Raw genomic sequence first — 16,761 nt, 5'->3', positions numbered from 1 at the left:
CTCCTCTATGAAGTCAATAATTTTGTTTCGTCCTACTTCTACTAAAGGAACAGCTTCCACACACTTTGTAAAATAATCAATTGTCGTGATATTAAATTTATGATTTTTTGAAGACGGTGGGTGTATCATTCCGATCAGATCCAGAGCCCAACCTCGAAAAGTCCATGGCTTGATAATTGAATGTAATTTGGAAGCTGGAATCTGTTGTATTACTCCATGTCGCTGGCACTCCTGACATGCTTTCGCATAATCGATACAGTCTTTGATCATAGAAGGCCAATACACTCGATCTCATCGAAGTTCCCATTTCATTTCACTCCAACTTGATTGGCACCACATATACCTTTATGAACTTCTCCCAGAGCAATATCTTTATCCGATTGTCTTAAACACTTGGAAAGACTACCACAAATATTTTTTGTATAATTCATTAGCCATCAACACAAAATTCCTTGCTTTCAATTTAATTTTTTGATCTGCCTTAATATTGGGATTTTTCAAATATTAGGCAATTGGTTTTCTCCAATCATCATTATCCCATTTGTCCAAAATCAGGGCCTCTCTCTCTTCGATGGGTCCAGAATTTGACGAACTTTTGCCAACTTCTCTAATGTTTTAGGGAGTATTTTATATCTCGATGCAATTTGGGCCAATTCATTAGCAATTTCATTTCGAACCCTTGGAATGTGAACCAGATACACTTTTCGAAAAGACACTAACAACTCCTATGCTATCGATAAATACTTTTGTAACTTCTTGTTATTGCACTTAAACTCTTTAGATAACTGTTTCAAAATCAATTGGGAATCCCCAAGGATTTGAATATCCAATACTCCTTTAGCAACAAAAATTTTTAAACCCAGTATCAAGGTCTCATAATCAGCGACATTATTCGAACAATGATATTTCAATTCAAACAAAAATTCTGATAGGGAACCTTCTGGAGAAATAATCAAAATTCCAACTTTGGCACCACTTTTGTGTTTCGAACCATCAAAATGCAGTTTCCAACAATCGGAAACTACATCAACTATATTTGTCCCCTGCTCATTAGGATTGTTCGGCCGATCGACTAAAAAATCTGCAATGACCTGACCTTTCACAGCCTTGGCTGGCACATATTGTAAATCGAACTCTGTTAAAGCAATCATCCATTTTCCTAACCGACCTCTCAACATAGGTTAAGATAACATGTATTTTATCAAATCCATTTGTGTGATTACATTCACATTTTTCACAACCATGTAACACTTTAATTTCATGCAAGCATAATAAAGGGACAAACACAATTTTTCGTAGAAGAATATCTTATCTCTATATCGATTAACACCCTACTAAGATAATAAATGGCCCGTTCATGTCCTTCTGCATTATCTTTAGCCAATATGTATCCGATAGTATTCATAGATGCGGCAATATACAATTTTAAAGGCTCATGAGGATGAACAGTTGCCATCACTAGTGCATTGGACAAGTAAGTTTTGATTGATTCAAAAGCTTTTTGATGTTCTTCTGTCCGCTCGTACTGTGTTTTGTCTTTAAGCTTTACAAAATGTGCAAATATTCGAGTTCGACCAGAAAGGTTTGATATAAACCGTCGAAGATAGTTAACTTTCCCAAAGAAAGATTGTACTTCCTTTTTGGATTTACGAGGAGGCAATTCTAAGATTACATTAGCATTATTTTTATCAATAGCAATACCTTTTTTATGAACAACAAATCCTAGGAATTCCCTGCAGACACATCAAATGCACACTTCAAAAGGATTCATCTTTAACCCTTTTCTTCGCATTGTATTAAATGCCTGCCATAAATGATCGAGATGTTGATTCCCCGAATTTGATTTAACCATAACATCATTGATATAAAATTCCATAAATTTTCCAATAAATTCATGAAAAATAGTGTTCATGGCATGTTAATATGTTGCATCAGCATTTTTCAAACCAAATAGTATCACTATCCATTCATAGGTTCCCAGTGCTCCAGGGCATCGAAAGGTAGTTTTTCACACATCATCTTCTGCGATAAAAATTTGATTATACCCTGAGTAACCATCCATAAAACTCAAAATCTCATTACCCGCAGTAGAATCGATTAGCATATCTGCTAGAGGTATAAAGTATTCATCCTTCAGAGTAGCATTGTCTTGATCTAGAAAATCAATACATACTCGTAGCTTTCCATTCTTTTTCATTACTGGAACAATATTTGATACCCATTCAACATAACAAAGGGTTTGAATGAATTTTTCTTTAATCAATTGCTCGATTTCTTCTTTAATTTTCTAATTGATTTCAAGAGCAAATTGTCGAGGTGTTTGCTTTACTGGTCGAGCAAATAGTTTCAATGCTAATTGATATTCTACAAGAGAACGATCAAGACCTGGTATCTCATAATAATTCCAAGCAAAACAATATTTATATTCAAGTAAAAGCCTTAACAACTTTGTTCAAAATGGCTCACCAAGATTCTTACAACTATAAGTAAGTCGAACATCATCACCAGATCTTAAATTAATTTCTTCAAGAGGATCTTGCGATTCGAAACCTTTTATAATGCCATTATTTTTTACTGAATATTTTTCAAAATCCAAAGGCTCTAAATTATAAATGCAATCAAAGGATAAATCAATAGCTTCGCTTGAAATAAAACAGACTTTATTATCAACCAGATCAACAATTGAATCATTTTTAGTACAATGGGCTTTAACTATATCAATAGCAGCCTGATTGATATCACTATTGGAAATAGAAAAACAAAATGAATTTAAACCATGACTAAATTCAATTATAGGAATCGAATCTATCCTATAAACTGGAAAAACTGAAATGGAATTCCTACATGATTCAACTTCATCAGAAGAATCATTTTTATTTTCATTAGAAGGAAAACTACTTATATAATTATTTAAAGTTACTAAGTAATTCGAGACATCTTGTACATCAGCTATGGAGAGATGTCTTCGAACCACCACCTACAACCAGTCGAAGGAGTATCTAGCTGTGGATAACGAAGCTTCACGTTCAACCCCTCTGAAGTCAAGAAGCAACCTTCACAATTGAAGGAGTTGAGCACCCTTTGACATTTAAAGACTTTAGTTTATCATTAGACATCTTAAAATTGACATGTAGCTGTTCAACAAACTAACTCAAATCAGCTTTGATCACTTCAGGTTTCCCTTCGTCACAAAAGGACACTTTGATGCACGGTCGATGGTACAGCTTCAACTCCATTGATCCAATCATGTCCTAATAACACATTATAACTGGCCTTCGATGACATCACCACGAAGACAGTATTTTGATCAGAAGATCCAACATGTACCCCAAGGGTCATTAACCCCTTTGCAGGAGTAGATACTCCACTATAGTCAGTCACAAAAATGTTGGTTGGGATTAAATCATCAAGATGCTTCCCCACTTTCATTAACATTCTCTCTAGCAATAAACTTATGGCCGCTCCCCCATCGATTAAAACTTTATTCACTTTGATTCCACTCATAGAAGTTGTGATATGTAATGGACGAAGATGAGAATTTTATTTCTCAGTAGGCCTCTGAAAATAGCCTGGTTCATCTTTATATTGAATAAATGAGAATACCTCCTCATCTTCTACATCATAGTCTTCACATGGATTTCCTTCATATTCCCCCAGATGCTCAATTGGGATTATCAAAATAGTGCTCACTATCTCGTCATCACCTTCTTCGAAATATTCCTCATCTAGGTCAGCATCTTTCTCTTTATTGACTTTTGGGGTTACCATCGCAGCTTTGCCTTTATCAAGTTTGGCAGGAGATGGAATCTCTTTCTGGTATGTTTTCCCGTTGACCAGGAATACTACCTGGAAATGAACAGAAGGGGTTGCCCCCTTGGCTCTATCACCTTGAGATACCCATGGTACTTGACATCTACCTCTTCCTCTTTGGCTTCCTCTGACTTGACCTCGAAAATAAGGATAACGACCTCGAGGGGGACCTCGATGGCCCCATTGTAGGTTACGCCTGTACTAAAAATCTCTATTACGAAATTCTTAACAATTTTGTATCCATTGTACACTTAAAGCCTGTGAATAGCTTAATGGTGCAGAAAGATTTTGTTGAGGGACACCAGAGCTCTATCCCTCTACTCTTTGAGTTGATTGCCTTTGACGCACCTGCTCTTCTTTATGAGCCAACTCTTTCTTCATTCTTTCTTTTTTGAAAATTGCTACGGCCTCAGCATTAAAGACTGTATTACATCAAGAACACAGAAATACGTCCCGATCTTTTAATTTTTGTTGCATTAAAAATTTTAACAACCCATTACCAACCCCAAGATAAACTGCTCAAACATTACCCGAAATTTCCTAGAGAGGTATCAAAATCATAAGAGAAACCAACCATATTAACACCAAAATATAGTTCAGCAAAACTAGCTCCTGTGTCAAAGGGATCAGAATCGGCCTTCATTTCCTTCTTTCCATCATCAAATTTCAACTTCCCTTCCATGATTGCTTCTTGTATCAAGTCTTTGAAATGGACACAATTATTAGTCGAATGGCTTGTTTCTTGATGAAACTTATAGTAGGGTTTCTCCTTTAAATCTTTTATCAAAAACAAAGTCCTGCCTTCAAGCAAGATTAATTATTTATCTTTAAGTAACACATCAAATATTTGATCCAAATATCAAAACTATATTTTTTTCACACTTATGTTCCAAATTTCTTGATTTATCAGAACTCAAAATTTTCTTAAGTAAAGAACAAACATAAGGTAGTCCTTTCTTTATGTCAGCCAAATCGACTTCTGCTTCAAAATCAGATTCCTCACTTGAGGATTCCATTGCAACATATGATACTTTTTCTTTTCTAGAGAGAGTTTTACTTTTCAATTTTCTCTCATTTTTATATTTCTCTTCTTCTTTCTTAATAATTTCAATTTGGTGCACCCTTTCATCCAAGTGGGCTAAATCAGGTATATGGACATTAAGCAATTGCCGACGCATATAAAAACCTAGCCCATAGTTGCTATTTTCACTACTTCACTCTTAGGGAGTGACACATAACATCGACTTCAAGCATTTTTGAAATGAATCATGTAATCATCAATCGATTCTCCATCATCACGTTTCAAAGCCACCAAGTCGGTAACTACTACGTTTAATTCTCCTCTATAAAATTGAGCATGAAAAGTACTCTCTAATTGTGCCCAAGTTGTCATCGAATTAGGCTTAAGATTTGAAAACCAAGTAAATGCATTCTTTGTCAACGAAGAAGGAAAGAACTTCATTTTCAAATTCTCGTCATTAGCTAAATTTCCAATCTCGAGCAATACATTTAGTAGTTGATTCACCAACTTTTCTAGCAAATTTTATGACAATTTTAGGATTTTTTACTCCTCAGAGCACTTCCGCCATTTGAACAACAGCGGAAAAAGCAGAGATAAAATAAGGTCGATTTATAAAATTCACATTGAATCCAACTCTATTAGGCACATCCTCGACAATTTTCGTGATCTGATAACATTCACCAACTTGATTGACTCGCAATCAAGCCAACACATCATCAGCATTTTGACCATGACGAAACATTTGAGGATTTTCCCTGCCCACGAGTACATCATCATTTTTATTTTTAAATAAATTTTCATTCCTTCATAGTTTCCTTCCACATTCTGCCTATCACCCTCATCATAATCGACAATTCGAGCAATCCGCTATACTTGCCTGGCAAGACGCTCAAACTTTGTCTCATGATCTGCCATCACAGGGTTCAAGATTGTAGTCATTTGTTAGGTTAACAAGTTAACCAAATCATGATGACTTTCATCGACATGTTGTCGAAATGCTGTCATTGAATTAGAAGTATTCGATATAAAACCCACATAATAATCTCGAGAGTACTCAGTGTGTTGTTGTAATGGTTGAACATTATTCACCCCAACTGTGCCTCCAAATTGAACTGGAGGAGCGAAACCACCTATTGGTAGTGTATAACCTGAAGGAAGGCCATAAGGAGGCCAACCAGTAGTTACTGGAAGTTGAGTTTGTAATGTGTTACCACGTGGGCATATATTACGCCTATTATTCCGTATTTGGGAACTAGTAACCACCACACTTTCATTCAATACACTTCCTTCCAGACATGAAGTTACATCCGCCAAAGATTGAGAAACTACGAGCACACTGTCACTTGCAGATGAACCACCATTTACATTTAAGACTTCGTCTGCTATGCGTACAATTCGTTCACTTCTCAATTGCATACACTATGGCAACACAAAATCATTTAACACACTTAACCTTTAAAACTGTCCCACTAGGCATGCCAATTTGTTTTATCGATTTTCAACAAATTGAGAGTGGTTCGATATCCAATAGTTTGGGAGCGAAACCTACTCCTCTGTGAGTACCAGTTTTATAAAGTGCATCAAAGGGCCTTTTCGATTGAACAAAACTAAAAAAAATCTGAAAGATAAATAAAATATACTTTCAAAATAAATTGACTGAATTTGGAATAAATTGCATTGAATTGAAATAAAACAATAAAATGCCTTCGAGGAAATCGAAAGACTTTTGCAATTGAAAATAAAGTACTGAAATGTTAAATTAAACAAGGAAATTAAAAATTGCTTGAAAAGTAAATTTGCAATAAAAGTAAAGGTTACTGAAAAGGATTAATCTCTACTTACAAGTGTTTTACGCTTAGAAGCTTTACAAGCCTGAAGAGAACGAAACCCACTAAACGTGCAGCTTATGTTACATGCCTCTTTAACAGACTTTTAAATCAATTCAAATCAATTAACACGCAAATATATAACCTCCATTTTTCAAAAGATTTTGTTTCTTTTTTCGAGTTTCTTGCCAAATTTGTTGGATCTCCTTCGTGCGTTCTTCTTCGTCATTTACGTGTGTTTTCTCTCTCTATATTCTTGCTTTGTTTTTTTTCGATGTTCATGGTTTCTGAAATCAAGCTTTGAAATCATTTTGAAGATAATGGAACTTCAAAAATACACCTAAATGATTACAAAAATACATCCATATGATTACAGACATACGCCCAAACGGTTACAGAAATACGCCCAAAGGATTACAGAAATACATCCAAAGGATTTAACAAATACACCCAAAACATGGGGGACAGTATATTTCTTCTTGAAATATTTTAATGTTTTACTGGTTAAGGATGAGGCACATGGCAGAGACAATCTAGAAAAAAAAATCTAGAAGAACAGTAAAACAGTACCTTGAATAATGTTTTTTTGTTTTCTCTGGTAATTTTTATGGAGATTTGTATCTTTTCTTCTTGATTTCTTCTACTCTTCGCGAGGAGTTTGAATGTTTCTGCAGAATTGTAGTTTGTTTCGAATGTCGCTTGAATCTTGACGGTTTGCGTTTTGATTGAGGAAGAAGAGGAAGAGTGCGGCATAATGAATGTGTTGTGGAAGGGTGATTAAGGCGCGTGCGTTGGATGCTCGATTCTAAAGGAGTGGTGCGCGGGTTTTTTTCTTGGACTTGGTCCAACTTGTATAGCTTGTAAGTCAAAAAGGCTTGTATGTGTAGCAGGCCTCTACTGAAAATGTAAAGGAAAATTAAAAATATGGAAGCATCCCTACAGAAAAATAACTCGAATACAGACTCAAAAAGTCTCTGGGATGTGAGTGTGCTTGAGTGTTTTTTCTGAAGCAAAGTTCCAACCCTTGTTCCTTCAAACTTTCATTTACTTATAGAACTTTTCGACCAATCAGATTCAAATATAACTTCCACGAGCGTCAATCTTCGAATAACCGCTCCCGCTCTTTCTATGCAATGTATGTAACCGTAAAAATTATCTTTCGAAAGGCCTTCCTTTAAATGCGTTGACTAGCTCCTATTTCTCATTCTTTGACAAATCTTTCTCGATGTAGTCCTCTATTCTTTGAAAATAGAAGTCCATTATATTTCGAGCTCAGAATTTATCGAAATAAAATATTTCAATTAACAGCAGGGACCATACTATTTTTGCCATAAATCATGAGTTCTCCCATAGTTTTTACGTCTTATTGAGAAACTTTTAAAATACCTGCAATTTATATTAAATATTGGAGGACAAAATTATAACTATTTTATTTTTAGGACAATCTGATCATTTTAAAATGGTTTAATTATTCTGTTGATGTTATAGTTTTATCAAATTTTCAATTAGGTCTCTATATTTTTTCTTTTCATTTGAGTCCCTATATCATATTAAATTTTGTAATTAAGTCCCTACTCTGACAAAAACGTTAATATTAATGGAATATTCCATTAAATAAAGCAAATATACCAAGTATAAAATAAAAAGATTTAAAGGACAACACCTCTTATTTTTTTAAATTACAAAAAAACCCTCAACATTCCCTCACACTCTCACAAGGAATGAGAAGAGAAGGAAGAAAGGACGAAAAAAGAAGAGGAAGACAAGGTGGTGCCAGTAGAAGAAAGAGGTAAGAAGAGAGAAAGGGGACGCCACTGCCACATTCACCGGTTGTAAGTGTTATTTTCTGGCGGCGATGACGCTGATGAAGAAGCTCTTGAGTGCGACATGGGAGGGATTGTTGGTATCGAGATAAGCACAAACTCTATAGCTGCCGGTGAAGGCAGTGAAAGATATGAAGGTGCCATTAAGAATGTTGCGCTTTTCAACTTTAGAGTTGTCGAAGAGGATAAAGAAGGAAACAACGTCCAAGAGAGCTCTGACTCTTGGATCGAGGGAGATGAAGGGGCCAGGTGGCATGTGGGAAGGAAACAGTTAGATGGCTTTCATTTGTTTGGAATTGCCAAGATCAGGAGTAGAATAAACATGTGAATTTCTGTCAACATTGGGTAATAATTCTTTCCAAGAATGTCTTCCTCCCACTACACTAAGAACGGAGAGAAATGTTATGCTTAAAACAACTAGTAGTCAAACCGCATCCTCTCCTGATTCTATTACTTCAGATGTTAAAAAATCTTCTTGATTGTTAAACACCTCTAATTTTGCTTATGCTTATTTTTTGTTGACGCTCATATATAATTTGACTTTATTTGATTAGGTAACCAATAGCCTAAATGCCAAGGAGAACCAATTGATCTAGTTGTGAAGTTTAGTTCACTAAAATTAGTTTTGATTGTGCTAAAAAATTTTGATTATGAATTTTGATGATGTGGTTTGTTTGTAATTAACCATGTTAGAAATAAGGGAAGAGGTGAGGCTGGAGGCAAGGTATTTGATGAAATGTCTTTGAGAGAGTTAAATTGAATGGAGGAGGGTGGTGGTTTCTCTATCTTAAAGGTATGGGTAAATTAGTAAATTTACACTTTATAAATATTTTTTTAGCGTTTACCGTTAATAAGGACTTAATTATAAAATCTAATATGGTATAGGAATCCAATTAAAAAGAAAAAAAATATAGAAATTTAATTACAAATTCAATAAAACTATAGAGGCCAACAGAATAATTAAAGCTTTTAAAATTGATATGATTTATATAAGTAAATTACTCAAAACTGTTGGACATACTTACCATTTTATTTTTTTAATTTTTTATTTTATGTAAATCATTTCATAGTCTAATTTATGCTTTTTCCTATTTATATGTAAATTGTTTTTATGGTTCAACAATTTATGTATTATTTATAATCCACTGGAACTTTCAGCGAATTATATAAAAATAAAACATGATCGAAATATAACTTTTTTTTAATTTTGTCCATTATTTTGACTCGCTAATCTAGTTCAGAATCATAATTCGTTGAACCGTAAGATGGAATGTAAACATGACTCGTAAAATATAAAAATTATGAAAAATTTAATAGCAAAATTTAATTTCATAAATAATAAAATAAATCTCAAATAAACCAAATTACCTAAAAGACTATAATTAATATATACTATAACAAGTTAAAAGTCACAACTCATAACACAAATTCACAACTCAACTCACAAATTAAAACATAAATTCATAATTCACTAGTTTATACGACACCAAAATAAATTCAAATAACAAATAAAATGGGAATCATCATGCCACTAATACCATATCTCTCTGTATTGCATACTTTACTGATATTATGTTAAAGCTAAATTAGTAGTAGAAATATTCACTTTGTTCAATTAAACTTTTCAATTGAAAAGATTCATTCTATGTATCTCACAATGATATACTATAATTACGTGCACACATAGATACTATAGTTCGCATAAAATCAAATTCTAGATTGAACAATATAATCAACCTGCAATATAATCAGTAAGGCAACAAAGATAGGCGATAGCGATTCAACCTACAATATAATCAATAACAAACAAGCACAACAACAGATTAAACATTGAAAAGGATAAAGAAGAGGTCTTAACTCACCTGAACTAGCAGCGAATGGGAGGAAAAGAGTAGCAGCAATCCAGATTCCAGAACTAGAGATGTAGAGCCAGAAAATTAGAGCCAGAGAGTCTCGCAAGTCACAATCGCAAAGTGACACTCATCCAGTCCAGCCACCACCAGTCCGATTCGACAACACCGGCGGCAAACCTCATGGCGAGTCGGTGACACTCCGAATTGGGAATTTTTGTCATGTAAAATTCAAATTTTAGAAGGATATATATATATATAGAGAGAGAGAGAAAGAGAGAGAGAGAGAGAGAGAGAGAGAGTAAGAGATTGAGACTTGAGAGACATGAAATTTTGAAATTTGGCCATGAAAATAAACTGTAAAAGTGAGGGAGGTTAAGAGATTAGAGAATCTACTGCTAGTCTTCTAGGGCTCCTCCATCTTCCATGGTCATCTATTCAGATCGGTCCATTGGATTGGGTTGCAATCAAGGCCAAGAAAAGAGCTTCTTCAACCTGAAACGCAACATCGCTGCCAAAGTGATCATTCTGACAGCTCTGCATTTTTTGCACAATAATTTTGTACGATGTAGTTTGGTTTTGAGCGAGAAATAATCGACACGGAAAAAGGATGCAGAAATACAAAAGCGTGCATTTCTGCGAGTTAAAATGCGATTCTGACTACTTTGATCATAATACTAAGAGTAAAGGATAAATAAGTCCCTGACCTTTTTTCTGCGGACATTTTCGTTCCCAAAGAAAGAAAAATACATTCATGTCCCTAACCCCTCCGAGATGTGGGCAAATTTACCCCTCTGTTAAACTCACTCCGTTGGCCCTGATGGAAAATGCTGACGTGGCAACCCTGGCGCTGACCTGGCCATTATGGGCTGACACATGGGCTGTGCTTTTCAAAAGATGACATATTAGTCCCCAGGCACCAAAACGTCGCAGTTCCTCCCCCACCCCTCGAAACACACCTTAATCCCATATGCAATACCTGTAACACCCATGTATCAGTTTCTGAATTACTGAAAACCCTATGAAGACAAATGATCAAACTCCCTCCTCCTTGTTTCTCCCTCTAAAAATTACACTACGTAGAAGAGCAATCGGTGTGGGGTGAAGTTGCTGTCGGAGGCTGGTGTGGTATTTTATAACCCACAAACTAACAGGCAAGTTGGTGGACGAAATTGTGATCACATGTTCTTTATACTTGTATGAATTTACTCTTAGGGCACTGTTTATTTTCACAACTCCGTTCAACTAACCAGCAAGTGTACTGGGTCCTCCAAGTATTAAACCTTACGTGAGTAAGAGTCGAATCCACAGAGATTGTTGGTATGAAGCAAGCTATGGTCACCTTGCAAATCTCAGTTAGGCAGATTAAAGGGTAATTGTGATTATTGGAATAAAATAGAAATAAAGATTAGAAATAATAAAAGGGATAGAATACTTATGCAGATTCATTGATGGGGATTTCAGATAAGCGCATGGAGATGCTGCATGGCTCAAGGACGCCTGTTCTCCTACTGCTTCTACTCAATCCTTCTTACTCCTTTCCATGGCAAGCTTTGTATAGGGGTTCACCATCAGCGGTGGCTACTTTCAATCCTCTCGGGAAAATGATCCTATGCGGTTGTCAGTCGCACGGCTAATCGTCTGGAGGCATCACCCATGGTTGATGGCTACATCCCATCCTCGCAGTGAAAACTAATGCTCACGCACTCTGTCACAGTACGGCTAATCACTGGTTGGTTCCCGCTCCTACTGGAATAGAATCCCTTGATTCTTTTGCGTCTGTCACTAACGCCCAGCACTTGCAAGTTTGAAGCACGTCACAGTCATTCATTACCGGGATCCTACTCGGAACACCACAGACAAGGTTGGACTTTCCGGATCCTCATAAATGCCGCCATCTATCTAGCTTATACCACGAAGATTCTGTTGGGGAATCTAAGAGATACACATTCAAGCTCTGTTGCATGTAGAACGGAAGTGGTTGTCAATCACGCACGTTCATAAGTGAGAATGATAATGAGGGTTATCTAACTCATTAGATTCATCATGTTCTTGGGTGCGAATGAATATCTTGGAATAAGAATAAGAGAGATTTGAATAAAAGAAAATAGAACTTCATTAATACTTGAGGTACAGCAGAGCTCCACACCCTTAATCTATGGTGTGCAGAAACTCCACCGTTGAAAATACATGAGTAAAAGAGGTTCAGGCATGGCCGAATGGCCAGCCCTCTCCATGATCAAGTGACCGAATGATAAAAGACTTAAAGTGGTCAAAAGATGTCTAATACAATAGATAAATGTCCTATATATACTAGACTAGCTACTAGGGTTTACATGAGTAAGTAATTGATGCATAAATCCACTTTCGGGGCCCACTTGGTGTATGCTTGGGCTGAGCTTGATCAATCCACGAGCTGAGGCTTCTCTTGGAGTTGAACTTTGAGTTATGACGTGTTTTGGGCGTTCAACTCCGGATCATGACGTTTTTCTGGCGTTTAACTCCAGAAAGGAGCATGTACTTGGCGTTCAACGCCAAGTTACGTTGTCATTCTTCGAATAAAGTATGGACTATTATATATTGCTGGAAAGCCCTAGATGTCTACTTTCCAACGCCGTTGAGAGCGCGCCATTTAGAGTTCTGTAGCTCCAGAAAATTCAATTCGAGTGCAGGGAGGTCAGAATCCAACAGCATCAGCAGTCCTTTTGTCAGCCTTTTTCAGAGTTTTGCTCAAATCCCTCAATTTCAGTCAGAATTTACCTGAAATCACAGAAAAACATACAAACTCATAGTAAAGTCCAGAAATGTGAATTTAACATAAAAACTAATGAAAACATCCCTAAAAGTAGCTTAAACTTACTAAAAACTATATAAAAACAATGCCAAAAAGCGTATAAATTATCCGCTCATCACAACACCAAACTTAAATTGTTGCTTGTCCCCAAGCAACTGAAAATCAAATAGGATAAAAAGAAGAGAATATACTATAAATTCAGAAATATCAATGAATATTAATTATAATTAGATGAGCGGGACTTGTAGCTTTTTGCTTCTGAACAGTTTTGGCATCTCACTTTTTCCTTTGAAGTTTAGAATGATTGGCTTCTCTAGGAACTTAGAATTTCGGATAGTGTCATTGACTTTCCTAGTTAAGCATGTTGATTCTTGAACACAGCTACTTATGAGTCTTGGCCGTGGCCCTAAGCATTTTGTTTTCCAGTATTACCACCGGATACATAAATGCCACAGACACATAACTGGGTGAACCTTTTCAGATTGTGACTTAGCTTTGCTAAAGTCCCCAGTTAGTGGTGTCCAGGGCTCTTAAGCACACTCTTTTGCCTTGGATCACGACTTTAACCACTTAGTCTCAAGCTTTTTACTTGGACCTTCGTGACACAAGCACATGGTTAGGGACAGCTTGATTTAGCCGCTTAGGCCTGGATTTAATTTCCTTGGGCCCTCCTATCCATTGATGCTCAAGGCCTTGGATCCTTTTTACCCTTGCCTTTTGGTTTTAAGGGCTATTGGCTTTTTCTACTGCTCCTTCTTTTTCTATATACTCTTTTTAGCCATTTTTTTTTCGCAAGCTTCCTTTTTCACTGCTTTTTCTTGCTTCAAGAATCAATTTCATGATTTTTCAGATTATCAATAACATTTCTCTTTGTTCATCATTCTTTCAAGAGCCAACAATTTTAACATTCATAAACAACAAGATCAAAAGACATATGCACTGTTCAAGCATTCATTCAGAAAACAAAAAGTATTGTCACCACATCAATATAATTAAACTAAATTCAAGAGCTATTTTCGAAATTTATGTACTTCTTGTTCTTTTGAATTAAAACATTTTTCTTTTAAGAGAGGTGAAGGATTAATGGAATTTATTCATAGCTTTAAGGCATGGTTACATACTAATGATCATGAAATAAAGACACAAAACATAGATAAACATACTACTAAAAACCGAAAACAGAAAGAAATAAAGAACAAGGAATGAATCCACCTGAGTGAAGGTGGCGCCTTCTTGAAGGTCCAATGGTGCTCTTTGAGCTCCTCTATGCCTCTTCCTTGCTTCTGTTGAATGATTCATAGTAATTTTGGTGTTTCTACCCTTAGTTGCTTCCAATATTTGTGTGGAGGACAACTTATCCCCTGAGGTATCTCAGGGATCTCTTGATTTGCAGCCACATGTTCTACCACTGAGCTATGACGGCTTATATTTTTCTTTCCATCTCCCATAACTCAGAGGTGGAAGCTTTTTGTCTTCCCTTTGAGGTTTCTTCTGGCTTTAGGTGCCATTAATGGTAATGGAAAAGCAAAAAAGCTATGCTTTTACCACACCAAACTTAAAATATTGCTCGCCCTCGAGCAAGAGAAGAAAGAAGAGAAGAAGAAGAAGAAGAAGAAAATGGAGAAGAGTGAGGGGAGATGGATTCGGCTATATGGGTGGGATTGGGTGGGATAGAATTTTGAATTTTGAAGGTGAGTGAGGTTTATGGGAAAGAGTGAGTGGTGAATGAAAAATAGAAGGGATGACCATGAATGGGGAGAGAGAGGGCGAGGTAGGTGGGGATCCTGTGAGGTCCACAGATCCTGAGGTGATCCTGTGGGGGTCCACAGATCCTGAGGTGTCAAGGAATTCCATCCCTGCACCAAATAGGCATGTAAAATGCCTTGGCACACCATTCTGGCGTTTAAACGCCCATTGGTGCACATTCTGGGCGTTCAACGCCCATGTAAAGCATGTTTCTGGCGTTGAACGTCAGTTTGATGCTTGTTACTGGCGTTCAGCGCCAGTTTTTCCTCTCTGGGCACATTCCTGGTGTTCAGCGCCAGAATGTTGCTTGTTTCTGGCGTTCAGCGCCAGAATGGTGCTCTGTTCTGGCGTTGAACGCCGGCCAGATGCACCTTACTGGCGTTGAACGCCAGCCCGTGCGTCCTCCAGGGTGAAAAATTTTTTTCTTCTGTTTTTGACTCTGTTTTTAATTTTTTTGATTTTTTGTGACTCCTCATGATCATGTACCTAATAAAACACAAAAATAACAATGAAACAAAATAAAATAAAATTAGATAAATAAAATTGGGTTGCCTCCCAACAAGCGCTTCTTTAATGTCAATAGCTTGACAGTGGCTCTCATGGAGCCACAAGGTGATCAGGTCAATGTTAGTGTATGGTGGTCCACACCAAACCTAGAGTTTGGATATGGGATCATAACACCAAACTTAGAGTTTGGTTGTGGCCTCACAACACCAAACTTAGAGTTTGATTGTGGAGGCTCTTCTTCTTGACTCTGAACTGAGAGAAGCTCTTCATGCTTACTCTCTTTTGTCACAGAGGGATGGCCATGTGCCTTGAACACAAGGTAGTCCCCATTTAATTGAAGGACTAACTCACCTCTGTTGACATCTATCACAGCTCCTGCTGTGGCTAGGAAAGGTCTTCCTAGGATGATGCATTCATCATCTTCTTTCCTAGTGTCTAGGATTATGAAATCAGTAGGGATGTAAAGGCCTTCAACCTTCACTAGCACGTCCTCTACTATTCCATAAGCTTGTCTCATGGACTTGTCTGCCAATTGTAATGAGAACAAGGCAGGTTGTACCTCAATGATCCCCAGCTTCTCCATTACAGAGAGTGGCATAAGATTTATCCCTGACCCCAGATCACATAGAGCTTTTTCAAAGCTCATGGTGCCAATGGTACAAGGTATTGAGAATTTTCCAGGATCTTGCTTCTTTTGAGGTAGAGTTCTCTGAATCCAAGTATCTAGTTCACTAATGAGCAAGGGAGGTTCACTTTCCCAAGTCTCATTACCAAACAGCTTGGCATTCAGCTTCATGATAGCTCCTAAATATTGAGCCATTTGCTCTCCAGTCACATCTTCATCTTCTTCAGAGGAAGAATAGTCTTCAGAGCTCATGAATGGCAGAAGGAGATTTAATGGAATCTCTATGGTCTCTATATGAGCCTTAGATTCCTCTGGATCCTTAATAGGAAACTCCTTCTTGCTTGAGGGACGTCCCAGGAGGTCTTCCTCACTAGGATTTTCGTCCTCCTCCTCCCTAGTACATTCGGCCACTTTGATTAAATCAATGGCCTTGCACTCTCCTTTTGGATTTTCTTCTGTATTGCTTGGGAGAGTACTGGGAGGAATTTCAATAACTTTCTTACTCAGCTGGCCCACTTGTGCTTCCAAATTTCTAATGGAGGATCTGGTTTCATTCATGAAACTAAAAGTGGCCTTTGACAGATCAGAGACTATATTGGCTAAATTAGAATTACTTTGTTCAGAATTCTCTGTCGGTTGCTGAGAAGATGATGGATATGGCTTACTATTGTTCAGCCTGTTGCGTCCACCATTGTTGAAACCTTGTTGAGGTTTTTGTTGATCCTTCCATGAGAAATTTGGATGATTTCTCCATGATGA

The 16,761-nt window shown here is 36.8% G+C and overlaps 1 protein-coding gene across 1 annotated transcript; it reads right to left on the bottom strand.

Moving 5' to 3' along the window:
• Positions 1-725: 725 nt before the first annotated feature.
• LOC140184073 (uncharacterized) lies at positions 726-2,197 on the bottom strand. Its single transcript, XM_072234358.1, has 2 exons — positions 2,083-2,197; positions 726-1,111 (listed from the first exon to the last, which is right to left on the bottom strand). Exons 1-2 carry the CDS (start codon positions 2,195-2,197, stop codon positions 726-728), a joined length of 501 nt encoding a protein of 166 aa, XP_072090459.1.
• Between the last annotated feature and the right edge of the window lie 14,564 nt (positions 2,198-16,761).

Source organism: Arachis hypogaea, chromosome 4, assembly GCF_003086295.3.
Source record: "Arachis hypogaea cultivar Tifrunner chromosome 4, arahy.Tifrunner.gnm2.J5K5, whole genome shotgun sequence".
Taxonomy (NCBI): Eukaryota; Viridiplantae; Streptophyta; class Magnoliopsida; order Fabales; family Fabaceae; genus Arachis; species Arachis hypogaea.
This window is presented reverse-complemented; position numbering and strand designations above follow the sequence as displayed.

Bases quoted from the DNA above. Each gene is read 5' to 3' on its own strand.
- LOC140184073 (XM_072234358.1), bottom strand. From the start codon at position 2,197: ATGAAAAAGAATGGAAAGCTACGAGTATGTATTGATTTTCTAGATCAA. The intron at 1,112-2,082 runs GTAATGAGATTT...AATATGTGCCAG, and splicing joins GCTAATCGATTCTACTGCGG to CCAAGGCTGTGAAAGGTCAG.